General features: G+C 40.7%; 1 protein-coding gene across 8 annotated transcripts in view; it reads left to right on the top strand.

The window, feature by feature from the left end:
* The window catches only part of GIT2 (GIT ArfGAP 2), a 55,889-nt gene that overhangs the window by 16,720 nt on the left and 22,745 nt on the right, over positions 1-16,424 (top strand). For all 8 annotated transcript variants that reach the window (XR_013959549.1, XM_080650143.1, XM_080650142.1 and 5 more), the window contains exons 8-13: positions 3,894-3,939; positions 5,298-5,349; positions 9,190-9,262; positions 9,511-9,608; positions 10,646-10,757; positions 15,513-15,655. Coding sequence is in view for 7 of the 8 variants with exons in the window: in XM_080650143.1 (XP_080506269.1) it covers positions 3,894-3,939; positions 5,298-5,349; positions 9,190-9,262; positions 9,511-9,608; positions 10,646-10,757; positions 15,513-15,655 (524 nt within the window). In the remaining variant the exon portion in view is untranslated. The remainder of the gene's footprint in view (positions 1-3,893; positions 3,940-5,297; positions 5,350-9,189; positions 9,263-9,510; positions 9,609-10,645; positions 10,758-15,512; positions 15,656-16,424) is intronic.

Here is a 16,424-nt window from a genome sequence, read left to right as displayed (position 1 = left end):
GAAAAAAAGAGTGGGAGGAAAATGAAACTAGACAGAGCCTCAGGGACCTGTGGGACAATAGCAAAAGGTCACATTTGTATCAGCAGATTCCCAGAAAGAGATCAGAGTGTGATACAGAAAAAATGCTTAAAGAAATATTGGCTAAAAACTCTAAATTTGGCAAAAGACATACGCTTACAGATTCAAGAAGCTCAAAGAATTCCAAAAAGAATAAACTCAAAGAAATTGTCACTCAGATATATTAAAATCAAACTGCTGAAAACCAAAGACAACAAAACATTCTGAAACTGCAAGAAAATAAATGACACCAGAAGAACAATTATTTGAATGACTAGATTTCTCATCAGAAACCATGGATATGAAAAGGAGGTAGTACAATATTTTTGAAGTGCTGAAACAAAAAAGAGTTGTCAATCCAGGACTCCAATTTTCAATGAAAATAACCTTCAGGAATGAAGCAAAATAAAGACATTTTAAGATGAAGGAAAAGAAGAGAATTAGTTGCTCTAGCAGAAATGCTAAAGCAAGTTCTTTGAGTAGAAGGGAAATGATACTGGAAGGAATCTTGGAACTTAAGGAATGAAAGAAGAGCATCAGACATGATAAGTATCTGGATAAAAATAACAGCTATGTTTTCCTCTTAAATTCTTTAAGATATGTATAGTTTAAAGTAAAAATTATAACATCTGGTGGGGTTTTCAGCATATGTCAATGTAATAAATTTGACAACTACAACATAAAAAGGGAGAGAGAAATATGGAGGTAAGATTGCCTTCTTAAAATGGTAAAATGTTATTTCTAAGTACACTGTAAAAATTTATGTGTATTATAATCCCTAGCACAACCACTAAAAAAAGACTACATACAATGATATATGCTCAAAAATTCTAGAAATAAAATAGAATATTAAAAGTCAATCAAATAATCAAAAGATATTTTGATTCAAAAATATTCAAAAAAAAAGAAAGGGGGAGAGCGGAACAAAAAACTGAGGCCCAAGCAGAAACTAGTACAATCATAGACTTACATCCAGACATTGCAATAATGACACTAAATGTTCCTGAGCTAAACATGCCAATTAAAAGCAGACATTATCAGAAGATTTAAAACAGAAAACAAGCCCTAACTGTATGCTGTCTACAAGATACCCACCTTAAATATGATCTTATAAGGCCCTGTCCAGGTAGCTCAGTTGGTAAGAGCATTGTCCTGATACGACAAGGTTGTCAGCTCAATCCCCAGAAGGGGGTGTGCAGGAGGCAGTCGATCGATGTTTCTGATCAATACAATTTTTTTTTTTTTAAATAAGAAAGTCTAACTCTTGCCCTAGCCAGTTTGGCTCAGTGGATAGTCGGCCTGTGGATCAAACGGTCATGGGTTCAATTTCGGTCAAGGGTACATACCTGGGTTGCAGGCTCCTCGCTGGCCCGGGCCCTGGTCTGGGCTCATGCAGGAGGCAACCAGTCGATGTGTTTCTCTCACATCAATATTTCTGTCTTTCCCTCTCTCTTCCACTCTCTCTAAAAATCAATGGAAAAATATCCGCAGGTGAGAATTTAAAAAAATAATTTAAAAAAAATTTTATTTTAAAGAAAGTCTAACCCTCTACTTGGCCATTTTAGAGTGAGTAGAGATTAGGACTATAGACTTCAAAATGGATCATAGATCTAAATAAAAACATAAAACTAGAAACTAGAAGAAAACACAGGAGAAACTCTTTGTGATCTTGGACTAGGTAAAGTACTTGGTTGTAATATCGACAGCATAAGCCATAAAATAAAATGTTGATAAATTGGACTTTGTCAAAATTTAAAATTTTTCCTCTGTAAAAGCTACAGTTAAGATAATGAAAAGAGTCCTAGCTGGTTTGCTCAGTGGATAGAGTGTCAGCCTGCAAACTGAAAGGTCCTGGATTCGATTCCAGTCAAGGGCACATGCCCGGGTTGTAGGCTTTATCTCCAGTAGGGGGTGTGCAGGAGGCAGCCGATCAATGATTCTCTCTCATCATTGATGTTTCTATCTCTCTTTCTCCCTCTCCCTTCCTCTCTTAAATCAATAAAAATATATTAACAAAACAAAAAAAGATACTGAAGAAACAAGCCACAGACTGGGAGGGAGTATGTGGAAATCACATATCCAACAAAGGATCCAAAATATTTATACAACTTTCTTGGATCCAGAATACTTAAAACTCAACAGTAAGAAAACAACCCAATAAAAACTGGGCAGAGACAATATACAGATGACAAATAAATAAACCAGTCAGAGAAAGACAAGTATCACATGATCTCACTCATATGTGGAATCTAAAGAACAAAATAAACTGATGAACAAAATAGATCCATTGACATGGAAAATGGAACAGACTGATGAATCCCAAAGGGAAGGCAGGGGTGGGTGGGTGGATGGGAAGAGATTAACCAAAGAATTTATGTGCATATATGCATAACCCATGGACATAGACTATAGTGTGGTGAAGGCCTGGGGCAGGGGAAGGAGGTGGGCTAGAAGGGGTCAAGGTGGGGGGAGTGGGGAAGGAAGGGTACATCTGTATAACTTTCAACGATAAAGATAAATTTAAAAAATAATAATTACATGAAGAGAGAAGCTTAGCATCATTAGTCATTAAGGAATTGCAAATTAAAACCACAGTGAGATGCCACTACATATTAGAATTACTAAAGTAAAAGTAAAATTTTAAAAACCTGACAATTCAAGTGCAGGAGAAGATGGGAAACAACTTTAACTCCCGTACATTGTTGGACAGAAAGCAAAATGATACAACTTACTCTGGAAAATTTTCTTGCCAAGTTAAACATATATTTATTTATAACCTAGCAATCCCACTCCTAAGTATCTGATACACCCAAGAGAAATACTTATATTTGCACAAAAACTTATATGTGAATGCTTGTAGTGGCTTTATACACTGACATATGATCAGTGTTTTTCCAGAAGCTGTATTAGAACGGAGTTAGCTAGCATTGTAGAAAACAGAGCCCCTGCCTGGATCTGCCAAAACCACCTGTCCCAGTCCAGACTTTTATACTAATTGACTAGAAGCCCAATACGTGAAATTCATGCAAGGGTCTCAGCCCTGGCTGCCTTGGCCCTTGCAGCTCCGTTTTCTTCTGGAAGGTTGTCTGGACGGTCATTCCACTGTTTGGCCGTTCGGTCAATTTGCATATTATGCTTTTAATATAGACTAGAGGCCCGGTGCACGAAATTCATGTGGGGGTGGGTGTCCCTCAGCCCAACCTGCACCCTCCCCAATCCAGGACCGCTGGCTCCTAACTGCTCACCTGCCTGCCTGATCCCCCTAACCGCTCCCCTGCCAGCCTGATCGCCCCCAACTGTCCTCCCCTGATCGCCCCTGTCTCTGTCTCGGCCCCCGCCACCATGGCTTTGTCCAGAAGGAAGTCGGATATCTGGAAGATGTCTGGTCGACCCGGTCTAATTAGCATATTACCCTTTTATTAGTATAGATTAATTTGAAGGTGAGCCACCAAAGCTCAAGGAAACCCGCTCATGCTACATGGAGAGCTAATGGAAGCCTGCTGTGAGCTAATTCAGCTCCCTAAGCTTTCTTTCAAAGGCTGAAGGTCATCACTTACACTGGGGATGAACAAAGCATAAGGATTGGGGTGGGCGTAGGCTTTCTGCTTAATGATGTCTAGACTTCCGTACCAGAAAGAAAACGAGAATACAATCCTTGCTACTAGCCAAGTCTTCGGGAACTTGTAGCCAGTTTGGCAACTTAAGTTCCCCCACGTAATTCATAATTATGGGAAGATACTAATTGCAAAACATAAATTGAGAAAATAACGGTGGTGCTCCTTTACAGATCTTATCAATATTTATATGAACAAACTTTGGCTTGGTTTCTTTTTCAGATCACAAAAATGGACAGCACTTTATAATACCTCAAATGGCAGACAGGTAAGGTCATTTAAATAACCAATCAATTTTATCTGTCTCAAATATTTCCTTGGTTGTATAGTGTTTAAGTGTATAATATTTTGTTTTTAACAAAGCCCATACATTTTTCTCTTTTATGGCTATACAATTTGGAAATAAGACGGCTGTAAGTAAACCACCATATAAAACTTAAGTTTGAAAGAGCACAAGTAACAAATTTACTAATATGAAAATTGGAGTCCGTGATATTGTCACAGTATTAGCTAGTTGTGACAATATGTCTGTAGATTATGTTCAAAGAATATTTCTTTATTATAAGAGAGTATATTCTTTGTCTATAACTGGGATTGGCAAGTTTTTATGTTGTTGTTAAAGGCTAGATAGTAAATATTTAAGACTTTTTGGGCCATACAGCCTCTGTCACAACTACTCAACTCTACCATTGTAGATGAAAGCATCCATGACACTATGTACATGAAGGGCATGCCTGTTCCAATAAAATTTTATTTTCGGATACTGAAATTTGAATTTTATATATAATTTTCACAAATTATGAAATACTATTCTTCCTTGCGCCCCCCCCCCCCCAACCATTTAAAAATGTAAACATTCTTAGCTCATTGCTAAACAAAAGGTGGGCTGTATCTGTAAGGTCAGGTGATATCGAAGCTGCAGGAATGAACCCTTAATTTAGCCAGTTATCTTTGCACAAATACTGTCAAGAGTTTATGAAATGATTAATTGCTATTCTAGATGTAATCTTGCCATTCTGGTTTTTCACATTCTGCCCTTTTGATATTTTCTTCTACCATGCTTTTTTTTAATACTTCAAAAATGGTGACTTTTCTCATTTTTTAAGTTAGTAGGTGATTATTTTTCTTTTAACCATATTACATGATTATGATATTTCTGTTTTTAATTTTTTTTAATCCTCACCTGAGGATATTTTCCCATTAATTTTTAGAGAGAGTCAAAGGGAGAGGGAAAGATTCAGAGAGAAAAACATCGATGTGAGAGAGACACATCGATTGGTTGCCTCCTGCATGCACCTGACCAGGGCTGGGAGCCTGCAACCGAGGTACGTGCCCTTGACTGGAATCGAACCCAGGGAAGCTCTAGACTAGAGGCCCGGTCCACAGACTGATGCTCTATCCACTGAGCCAAACCGGCCAGGGTGATTATGGTATTTCTAGAAGGAGTTACTTTCACCAAGTTGTTCTGTTCAAAGTTTCCTCACTGACTCTTTTGGGCTATAGAATTTTTGGCTCTGACCATGTCCATGAACTCTAATATCTTGCTCCCTTGGCCATTTTTATCTTCTATAGAGTTCATGAAAAAAAAATTATTTATTTGCTTATTAGTTTTGTACATTTTCTTAGCAGCCTGGATTTGTCTGAATTGGCAAAAGCTGCTAAGAAGAAACTTCAATCTGTGAGTATCTCTATTTCCTAGTGAACTCCAGTATGGGAACTGTATCCTGCATTAACCTGTTCGCAGCTCTTTCCTATTGCATCAGATGACTATTTTATACTCTTAGCTGCTGTTAAACCAGAAGCAGACCATTGAGTATATAGCCATGAAGACTGGAAGTACTGTACGTTCAGTGTATCCAGCTTATTGGCTCTGCTTCAAATAATGCCATTTTTCTTAGTTATTTTAAATGCGAAGACTGTGCTTTTGCTATTAAGAAGTTGTTTCGCCTTATAAGAGTTCCTTGTTAAAAAAATTAAAAGAGTCCCTTGTTTCTCCCAATGTAAATAAGTAAGTGGAACAAACTTTTTGGGATTGCTTCCTGTAGCCTCAGGCTGCTTAGATGGATAAAAACAGGTGCTGGAACGGTGAGTACCAGAGATTCACTTGCTGCCATTGGGATCCAGCCTCGGTTGTAACTCTCTTGCCTGTCCCATGCCATTCATCAGAGCTTTATAAATGTATGCTTTAAAAAGCTGGTGGGCCTGCCCCGGGTATGTGCTCAGAGTTTGCCTAGTTCTGCAGGTCAAGCCTCACTTGAATCTGAGTGTTTCTTCCCATCCTGCCCACCTTAGGGTTAGTCAGGAATCTACCTCTCTGGGACGAATTCTCTTTGTTTAGTCTCCACAAATGAAGCTTCACTAAGGCGCTTCCTCAGTTTTAACCACGAGATTACACTCCCCAGCTGTTCCCATTGCTCTCTGGATCAGAACCAAGATGATTCTTTTTGTAACCCTAAGGACATCATCCAACTTTCACCTTTCAGTGCCTGCCCTACCTCCCATCTTGTTCCCATTGTGTCTGCATTCTTGGCCATTCGCTGCCACCTTCAAGTCCTCTTTCAGGAGTCCTCTTTTCCTCTCTTTCCTGCAGCATTCCCCTTTCCCAGCTTCCATCCCTTTCATCATTCAGGCAGCTGAAAAGTGACCACCTTCACCACGTAGGTAGTAGTTTTCCCGAAGCCCAACTGAAATTGCAACTCCTCTAATTTATGGCTTTCTCTTCATTCCCCTTTTCACAGAAAACCCTTTACTAGAACGTCATATAATATTAAGTACCAAATATTCCATAAAATGAATTTATCCTTACTATTTAACTGTAATATGAAATAAATGTATTTTTTGCAATTTGTTTGGTGTCTCTGTGTTCTGTATGGTTTTGTGTGTCTGTGTTTTATCGCCTTTTTTAAATTAAGGAGGTCATGTAGTTAAGATGATAAGCTTTGGAGTCAGCAATAAATATTCTGTGATTTCCTTTTAATTATATTATGTAAGCCAATTTTTATTTTAAATAATTCTAACTGTAAAGATAAAGCTCAAGTTCCTTTTGAATATTTTACATTTGCTAGGCTGAAAGCTGCATGAAAGCTGGGGTTATGTCTGTAATATATCTAGCATGTGGCAGGCACTAGGTGAATGTCTGGTACCAAGTTGAGTACAGCTCTGAAGAACCTGGGTTCTGCATCAGACTGCTCAGGTACAGATCTCAGCTCTGACAAGCTCCTTAGCCTCTCTGTGCCTTGGTGTCCTCTCCTAGGAAGGGAGATAATGATGTAGCAGGGGTTGCAGCTCAGAACTGCTCAGTGAGGGTGAGCTGCTGCTGCTGTTGACCCCACTTGTGGTCTCCTCACAGGTGAGAAGAATATTCTCACAGCCAATTATAATTGCCAATTCAGTGTCTATCCTAGTATCTCCATTCCTCCCTCCATCTCTACCTACTTCCTTCCTTCCTCCCTCCCTCCCTCCCAAAAAGCTAAGAGAAATATAGTAAGACTAATAATGTATTTCTTGAATTAGCAAATGTTAACATTGTGAGAGACTTAAACTTGGATCTCAGATCTATTATCATTTATTGACTTTGTGACTTTAGGTAAGCTACTAACTTCTGTGCCTCAATTTCCTTACTTGTTATGTGGAGTAATAGTAGTTACTATTTCATAGAGGTATTGTGAATATTAAATATATTAGCGCAGTGCCTTGGATGTAAACCCTCAATCAGTATTGCTGTTGTATTTATTATTAGTAATAACATTAGCTTGTATCTCCTAAAAGGAAAGAGACTAGATATTCATGATAAAAGTTCAAGTTTTCAATCCTTCATCACCTTATCCAGCAAAAGACTCTCAGAGTTTATTTTGTTATAAATGTAATGTAACCACACTAGAGAAAATTTGGAAAATAGAAAAGGGGAATAATCCTTATTCACTATACTCTTAATGGATTCAGCCTCAATATTTTGGAATACTTCTTCTAATTCCTGTTTCAGGTATCTTTTTTTAAAATGAGGCTCGATCAGAATTTTAGAATTTAGTATCCTGATTTTTTTCACCCAACAATGTATTGTATCCATTTTAACGAGTTCCCATGAGGTCTGTGTAGCCAGCATTTAAAATTGTTGCATAAAATGCCTTGTGGTCAATGTGTAATTGGCTATGTACTGAGCCCCATCTCAGTGCCAGGTACTGTGTGTGGATGTGGTGAACACAGTAGAGAATAGAGGAAATTCAGTTTACACTCACAGAATGGGGAAGCAGTCAACTAAAAGTAACAGCCACCAGTTGTTAGGGCGCATTTATGAGGAAAAAAGCATAGAGAGAGCCGGAGACACCCTGGCAGGGGCTTAGCCTTGTCGGAGTTAGGGAAGACCCTGACCTTGACCATCCTGGTTGCTGCCAGGCAGGCACCTAGTCTGTGGGGAGTATTTTGTTGGCTGACCCTGCACAGCATACGGATCAGACAGCCTATCCTTTGTTGGGGCTACTGAGTTCTGGGAATTGGGGTTACTACTGAGGAAGATAGCAAAGAGCCTTAACCAAGGTCTGGTGATATTTTTTATTAATTTATTTATTTTTGTTAATCTTTACCTGAGGATATTTTTTTAAAATATATTTTTTATTGATTTCAGAGAGGGAGAGAGAGAGAGATAGACATACCAATGATGAGAGAGAATCATTGATTGGCTACCCCCTGCACGCCCCACATGGGATCGAGCCTGCAACCTGAGCATGTGCCCTGACCAGAATCAAACCTGTGACCTCCTGGTTCACAGGTCAACGTTCAACCACTGAACCATGCTGGTTGGACTGAGGATATTTTTTTCCATTGATTTTTTAGAGAGAGGGAAGGGGAGGAGAGAAAGGGAGGGAAGAGAGAGGTGAGGAGAGAGAGAGAGGAGGAGGGAGAGAGAGAGAGAAACATTGATGTGAGAGAGACACATCGATTGGTTGCTTCGTGCATGTACCCCGATGGGCTGGGGATCAAACCTGCAACCCAGGTATGTGCCCTTGACCGGGAATTGAATCCATGATCCTTCGGAGTGAGAGCCAGCACTCTAAACCCTGAGCACACTGGCCAGGGCAGTGATATTTTTATGCAATGGCATCTTCTATCCTCTCAAAATTGCATGTTTTGGCATCTTTACCCTGCCAAGGGTTTATGACCCCTTATATTTGGGGGCATTGGCAAACATTCTCAAGAGCAAAAGAGAAGACATCAAGGTGATGTCACATGAAGAGTAGAGCACTAGAACCTGTGTTTGAGAGAGACATTTTAGATGTCTCTTACCTCCTCTATAGCACAGCCCTGTCTGCATACCATAGAGGAGTGAGGCTGCTCTGGGAAGCAGAGATATCGGAGGATCTGCACTATTTTGGAAATGTATTGTCTGTGTTACAGTGGGTATTTACTAAGCACTGGCTCTGGATAAAACATTGGAGATAAAAGGGTGAATAAGTCCCAGTCCCCACCATTCTGCTAGTGTTAATCCTTGTCCCTTGTGTTCCTGATATTTTTTTACTTTCAGCTAAGTAATCACTTGTTTGAAGAACTTGCCATGGATGTGTACGATGAAGTTGACAGGCGAGAGACTGATGCAGGTGACTTAACGTGGGGCTTTATCTAATATGCTTGTTATCAGTGGGCAGTGACAAGCTGCCAGCCTCAGTGTTTACTTGCCCAATTTCTCCTGTCCTGATAACACGTGTGTGGACATTTCCTTTTGTGTATGTTGGCTTCGGAGTGTGCTTCCTTGAGTCTCCCTAGTAAGGCGGGGCCGCGGCTCTCAGAGGAGCAGTGGCGCACCCATGGTGATGAGATTCTGTCTCTGGCTCTCTCCTCTGGCTAGTCTGGCTTGCCACGCAAAACCACAGCACCCTGGTGACCGAGACAACCGTCGTTCCCTTCCTTCCGGTCAATCCCGAGTACTCATCGACACGGAACCAGGCAAGTGGCTGAGTGTGAAAAGTGACCAGGATGATATTTTGAGAATGGTTGATATCTTGGTATTTTATTTTTCCAAGACAGGTATTTTAATATTTTTGATTCAAATATTAATGGCCTTTATACACACACACAAACTTCACAAACTGATAAGAAAAGCGGTAGGTAGCAGTACATGCCTGGGCAAGAACATAAAACAATTCACAGAAGAAATATAAATGGCCTTTCATGTGAAAAAAATGTTTAACCTCATTAGTAATCAAACAAAGCAACCTAAAGGCATTAATGAAAGTTTCATCAATCAAATTAATAAAGTGTATAATAAGGGGTACTCCAAAATTGGTAAGGATCTGGCTAGATGGGCTTTCTCATGCTGCATGTAAGAGCTTAAATTGTTCCAGACTTTAGAAAAACAATTTGCTAACTTATTTCAGAAGCCTCAAAATTAAGTGCCCATCCTTTCACATGGGAATTCTTTATTTGGGGATACGTTCTAATAAAATAAAAATACAGAGATTCATGTACAATGAACGATGTTCATTGAAGCTCTGTATGTAGTAATAGGAGAGCATTAAAAACGGCTTAAGCACCCATCAAGAGGAGAGAAGTTGATAAAATTAGGAAGGTCTTTTAATTTTTATTGATTAATGGTTATAATAATGATGGAATCCCTGCATATAGACTATAAATTTATCTTGCAATTTTAAAATTTCCCTCCAAATTATTTTTTTATTACTACGTCTATTTAAAAATGGCTTGATATTGGGGGGAAGCTTTAAGTAGAATTAATTTGGTTTTGTTCCCCATAACATATATGCATTGTGAGAATTTAAATGCTATATAGTTCTCCTATGTAAATGTTTTTAAAGTGATGGCAGGGAAAATGTTAATGTTGGTTCAGTTTGGCTATGGTTCATGATGCCTTGATCATGCTGGAAGGTCTTTGCCAAAGTATAACAATAGCCTGACTATTTTTACGTGAATATTTATGTGTGTATTTTGACATTTGGTAGTATTTTCAATTATTTTTTCACCTTCAGGGCAGACAGAAATTAGCTCGGTTTAATGCCCATGAGTTTGCTACGCTGGTTATTGACATTCTCAGTGATGCCAAGAGGAGACAGCAAGGCAGTCCTCTCTCTAGTTCAAAAGGTAACTGTTTCAAACCAAGTTTGCTTCTTTGGCCTACTAAATTTCATACAAGTGCTAGATTTAAAGTTATAAAATGATTAGAGCAGTCATCAACAGAATACCTTAGTTTAAAAACCCTATAAGTTTTATTGGGACAAAAAGTTTACCTCTGTGAGCCCTGGTGAATTACAAATATTTCAACATTATTAACTGCTATTCAAATACATGTATCATATATGTGATTTTTCCCTCTTGCATCACTTATCTTTATTCCTATAAAGTTGCATCCTGAAATTAACCCAAAAGTCTGACTTAGATCTTGTTAAAGTACATAAGAAAATAAGCCCTCTTTATTGAAATTACAGCTCATCTGCTGTTGCTTACCTACAAAACTGAGTTCTAGCCCCAGCTGGTTTGGCTCAGTGGATAGAGCGTCGGCCTGCAGATTGCAGGGTCCCAGGTTCGATTCTGGTCAAGGGCACATACCCGGATTGCGGGCTCTATCCCCAGTGGGGGCGTGCAGGAGGCAGTCCATCAATGTTTCTCTCTCATCATTGATGTTTCTATCTCTTTCTCCCTCTCCCTTCCTCTCTGAAACCAATAAAAATATATTTAAAACAAACAAAACAAAACTGAGTTCCAGATGTTTAAAATTTGTTACTATGAGCTTGAGATGCTGACTGTGAGAGTTACTGTGGGTTAAGTTGTAGACAGCACGAGTGCCTGTTTCCGTGCCTTTTAGAGGCTCATTCTGTCACTCAGAGACCTGTCTCTGTGCTTAAGGACATGCTGCCTTCCACCGCAAAACTGTCCTCTCGTGGGCTTTTTTCTAATTATAATACATTTTATTGTAAAACATTTAAACAGAAGAAATACCTACCATAAAAATTAAGTTTTCAGTCAATATTACATTCCCAAAGACAGTAAGTACTCATTAACTGACAACAATTTGTTCTTGATTTTACTGCTTTGACCAGGAGTAATCAAGTTCTAAGAAAGCTTATTAAACTTTGGTGAAGATGCAATGATAAGGGTCCTTTCATAAATATGGAGTATCAAAATGTACACACTCTTTTGATTTGGAGGTTCCATTTCTAGGTGTTAATCGAGAAATCAGAGGCATCTTATATATCTATATATATGTTTTTTATGTAATATTGAAAACGTTAGAAACATAACATTTTGTCACATATTTGAATAGTATTGCACAGACTTTCTTTTTCAGAGAATATCTAATGACAGTATAAAGTAATTTTTAAAAACTATATATTTAATATATTTTTATTGATTTCAGAGAGGAGGGGAGAGGGAGAAGGAGAGAGATAGAAACATCAATGATGAGAGAGAATCATTGATTGGCTGCCTCCTGCACACCCCCTACTGGGGACTGAGCCCACAACCTGGGCATATGCCCTTGGCTGGGAATCAAACCACGACCTCCTGATTCATAGGTCTACGCTCAACCACTGAGCCATGCTGGCTGGGCAAATAATCATTTTTTAAATAAAGGTTTATTTTCGTATAATACCAATTTTGTAAGGAAAACATTTATAACATACGTATGTACAAGTGAATATACCACATGTAAGTATAAATACATAATTAGTCCTCATTATTCACAAATTCCATATTTGCATATTCACCTGTTCACTAAAATATATTTGTAACCTCAAAATCAGTACTCACAGCACTTGAGTCACCGAAAGCACATATTCCCAGCTGAGATTGAATAAGATCACACTTTGCCTTTTGTTTCAACTTTCATATTGTAAACAAGTGTCCTTTTCAAGGTCTGTGTAGTGTTATATTTTTCACATTTTTTGTGCTTTTTGTTAGTAATTTTACTGTTTAAAATGGGCCACTAGTGCTGAAGTGCTGTTTATGGTTCGTAAGCACTCGAAGCTATGATAGGCCTTGTGGAGAAAATGCATGTGTTAGATAAGCTTCATTTAGACATGAGTTCTATTGCTGTTGGCTGTGAGTTCAGTGTTAGTGAATCAACAATATGTATTATGGGTGTCTAAACACAACACACATAAAACAAGGTTACACATTCGTTAGTTGATGAAAATGTTGTGACCAAAGGCTTGCAGGAACCTAACCCTGTGTTTCCATTCAAAACAGTGGTTCAGTATTTACTAACTCAGTCTTTACAGCAACTTTATAGACCATAACTACTGCAAATAATAATTATATATATATATATATATATATATATATATATATATATATATATCTTATGCAATGACCGTGAATGATTCATTAGTTTCAAAATTTTTTTTTAAACAGTGTTTTTTTAAAATATATTTTATTGATTTTTTACAGAGAGGAAGGGAGAGGGATAGAGAGTTAGAAACATCGATCAGCTGCCTCCTGCACACCTCCCACTGGGGATGTGCCCGCAACCAAGGTACATGCCCTTGACCGGAATCGAACTTGGGACCTTTCAGTCCGCAAGCCGACTCTCTATCCACTGAGCCAAACCGGTTAGGGCTAGTTTCAAATTTTCTATGTTGAATCTTTATTACTTTTATAATCAGGTGCTATATGTGTTTAAATATTAATTTTTAAAATTAAAATTTACGTAACCATAATTTATGCAGATATTATCCATCAAAATACCTAGAAACAATATTGGAAATTAGAGGTTAGCTTGAGTTACCTGAAAGAAATTGGGGAGACTTGGATAATTTGTGAACTCTTTTATTCGAAACTAGAGGCCCGGTGCACAGATTTGTGCACTGGTGGGGTCCCTCAGCCCAGCCTGTGGGGATCAGGCTGAAACTGGCTCTCCGACCTCCCCCGAGGGGTCCTGGATTGCGAGAGGGCGGTTCTCAGGTGATGCACCCCAGAATCAGGTTCCTTCCTCTCTGGTTCTGGGTATGTCACCCGAGAACCGCAGCTGCCAAGTCACCGCAGCTTGGCAACTCCTGCATTGAGCATCTGTGCCCTGGTGGTCAGTGTGCATTATAGCTACTGGTTGGATGGTTGAACGGTCGGATGGTCACTTAGGCTTTTATATATATACTAGAGGCCCCGTGCACGAAATTTGTGCACGGGGTGGGGGGTGCCCCTCAGCCCAGCCTGCACCCTCTCCAATCTGGGGCCCCTCGAGGGATGTCCGACTGCCCGTTTAGGCCCGATCCCGGTAGGATCGGGCCTAAACGGGCAGTCGGACATCCCTCTCACAATCCAGGACTGCTCGCTCCCAACTGCTTGCTTGCCTGCCTTCCTGATTGCCCCTAACCATTTCTGCCTGCCAGGCTGATCACCCCCTAACCACTCCCCTCACAGCCTGATTGATGCCTAACTGCTCCCCTGCCAGCCTTATTGCCCCTAACTGCCCTCCCCTGCCAGCCTGGTCACCCCTAACTGCCCTCCCCTGCAGGCCTGGGTCCCCCCCAACTGCTCTTCTCTGCTGGCCTGGTCACCCCTAACTGCCCTCCCCTGCAGGCTTGATCGCCCACAACTGCCCTCCCTTGCAGGCCTGGTCCCTCCCAACTGCCCTCCTCTGCTGGCCATCTTGTGGTGGCCATCTTGTGTCCACATGGGGGCAGGATCTTTGACCACATAGGGGCAGCCATCTTGTGTGTTGGAGTGATGGTCAATTTGCATATTACTCTTTTATTAGAATAGAGGCCTGGTGCACGGGTGGGGACCAGCTGGTTTGCCCTGAAGGGTGTCCCGGATCAGGGTGGGGGGTTCCCTTGGGGTGTGGGGTGGCCTGGGCTAGGGGCCTGTGGTGATTTGCAGGCCGGCCACGCCCCCCGGCGACCCAAGCGGAGGCCCTGGTATTGGATTTATTTATCTTCTGTAATTGAAACTTTGTAGCCTTGAGCGGAGGCTAGGGCTGGCCAGGAAGTTTGGCTTCCTCCATCGTCAGGGAAACCGAAGCCTCCTGCTTGCTCTGTGGCTGCAGCCATTTTTGTTGGGATTTATTTATCTTCTATAATTGAAGCTTTGTAGCCTTGAGCGAAGGCCAGGGCCAACCAGAGCAGGCGGAAAGCTTGGCTTCCTCCATCGCCAGGGAAACCCAAGCCTCCTGCTTGCTCCATGTCCGGCCGCCATCTTGGTTGGGTTAATTTGCATACTTGCCCCTGATTGGCTGGTGGGTGTGGCTAGTGGGCATAGCAGAGTGGTGGTTAATTTGCATATTTCTCTTTTATTAGATAGGATAGATGTGTTAGAGCTCATAGAATCATCCCTGCTCCCTTGTAGACAATTCCTTTCTAATATGCACATGTGTGTGGCTACTGGGTCATTCTGTTTTTTCCTCTCTCTCTCACTGGCATCCAGCTGACTAAATACCTGTGCCTGCTCTTTGAGCACCTAGTTTTTAGGCTCCACTTTAACAATATTCTTTATCTTGACTTGATGTTACCTGGTTAATCACAATTAAGCTTGCATTAGCACAACTTTATCTTCATGATTTGGAGCTATACTCTATCTCACTGAATGATTGGAAACTTGGGAACCAGCCTCCTTTGAGCAGCTCTTTCATAAGCCATCTGATTATTTACCCACATTTGGTGAGTAGCTCAGAGGGATGCTTAAATCTCTCTATGCAGTTTATAGTAGGCTATCTGTCTGGTTGCTATCACTGTCATTTTTCTTCAGTCTTTTAAATAGCAACCCAAAAATCCTCCCAATAGTTTTTTGGGGAAAAACTTTTTTCAAGGCCCTGGCCAGGTAGCTTAGTTGGTTAGAACATTGTCTCAATAACTTTCTTAAAAGTTTTTTTTAGGCCTGAATAAAGTTATTTGCTTCTATTGATAGACAATGTGGAGCTCATACTGAAAACCATCAATAACCAGCACAGTATTGAGAGTCAAGACAATGACCAGCCGGACTATGACAGTGTGGCGTCAGATGAAGACACAGATCTGGAAGCCACTGCCAGCAAGGCAAACAGGCAGAAGGTGAGATGACACACAGGAAGGGACACTGTGATTCTTTTAAACATCTTTTCTCCTGCAGAATTGCCTTGCTCGTAAGCCACTTGAGGGCTAGCCCCGTGAAAGTGCTGGGAGGTAGAGTTGAGTTCACTAACGAGCTTGGGCCCAGCAGAGGTCAAGCGAGGTAAGTGGTTTTAAAAGTGAGAGTCCTTTGTCCCTGAGTCATTGCTGAGTCACATAGCCCTGCTGCAGTTGTGACTTTATAAAACTTGTGAGGAGGGACTGTGTGTTTTATTCTTTCAACAAATGTTTTCCAAGGACTTCTCTGAGTAATACTCCCCTGAATGAGGTCTGGTCCCTTTCCTGTGAGGCTGTCACTGCCTAAGAGGAGAGGTAGCTGCAGTAAGAGGCACACAGTGATACATGTCATGAGCTCCAACAGAAGAGACGGGGAGCCGAGAGGAGACACTACTTGTTGCTGAGGGGGAGTAGCCGTAGGCTTTGTAAATAGGATGGCTCTTAACGTGTCTTAAAGGATGCATTGGTTTGGGCATGTGAAAAGGCAGGGAAGAGTGGTCTAGGCAGAGAGAAAATAAAATAAGGGATTCTGGTTGGGGGGCTTTGGGGGTGGACTGGTGATGTGTAGAGAGCCTAAAAGGAGTGGGAACTAAAGCTGCAGCAGCAGGCGGAGGTCACACCATGTGCCAGACTGAAGAGCATGGACCTTGGCAGGCAGAGCCGAGCCCAGGAAGCTTTTAGGGAGAGCAGGAGGCAGTGGTCAGCCATTTTGGGT

This window comes from Plecotus auritus (genome assembly GCF_963455305.1).
Source record: "Plecotus auritus genome assembly, chromosome: 13".
NCBI lineage: Eukaryota > Metazoa > Chordata > Mammalia > Chiroptera > Vespertilionidae > Plecotus > Plecotus auritus.
The sequence above is the reverse complement of the archived record's forward strand: the minus strand, read 5'-3'. Positions and strand labels throughout refer to the sequence as shown.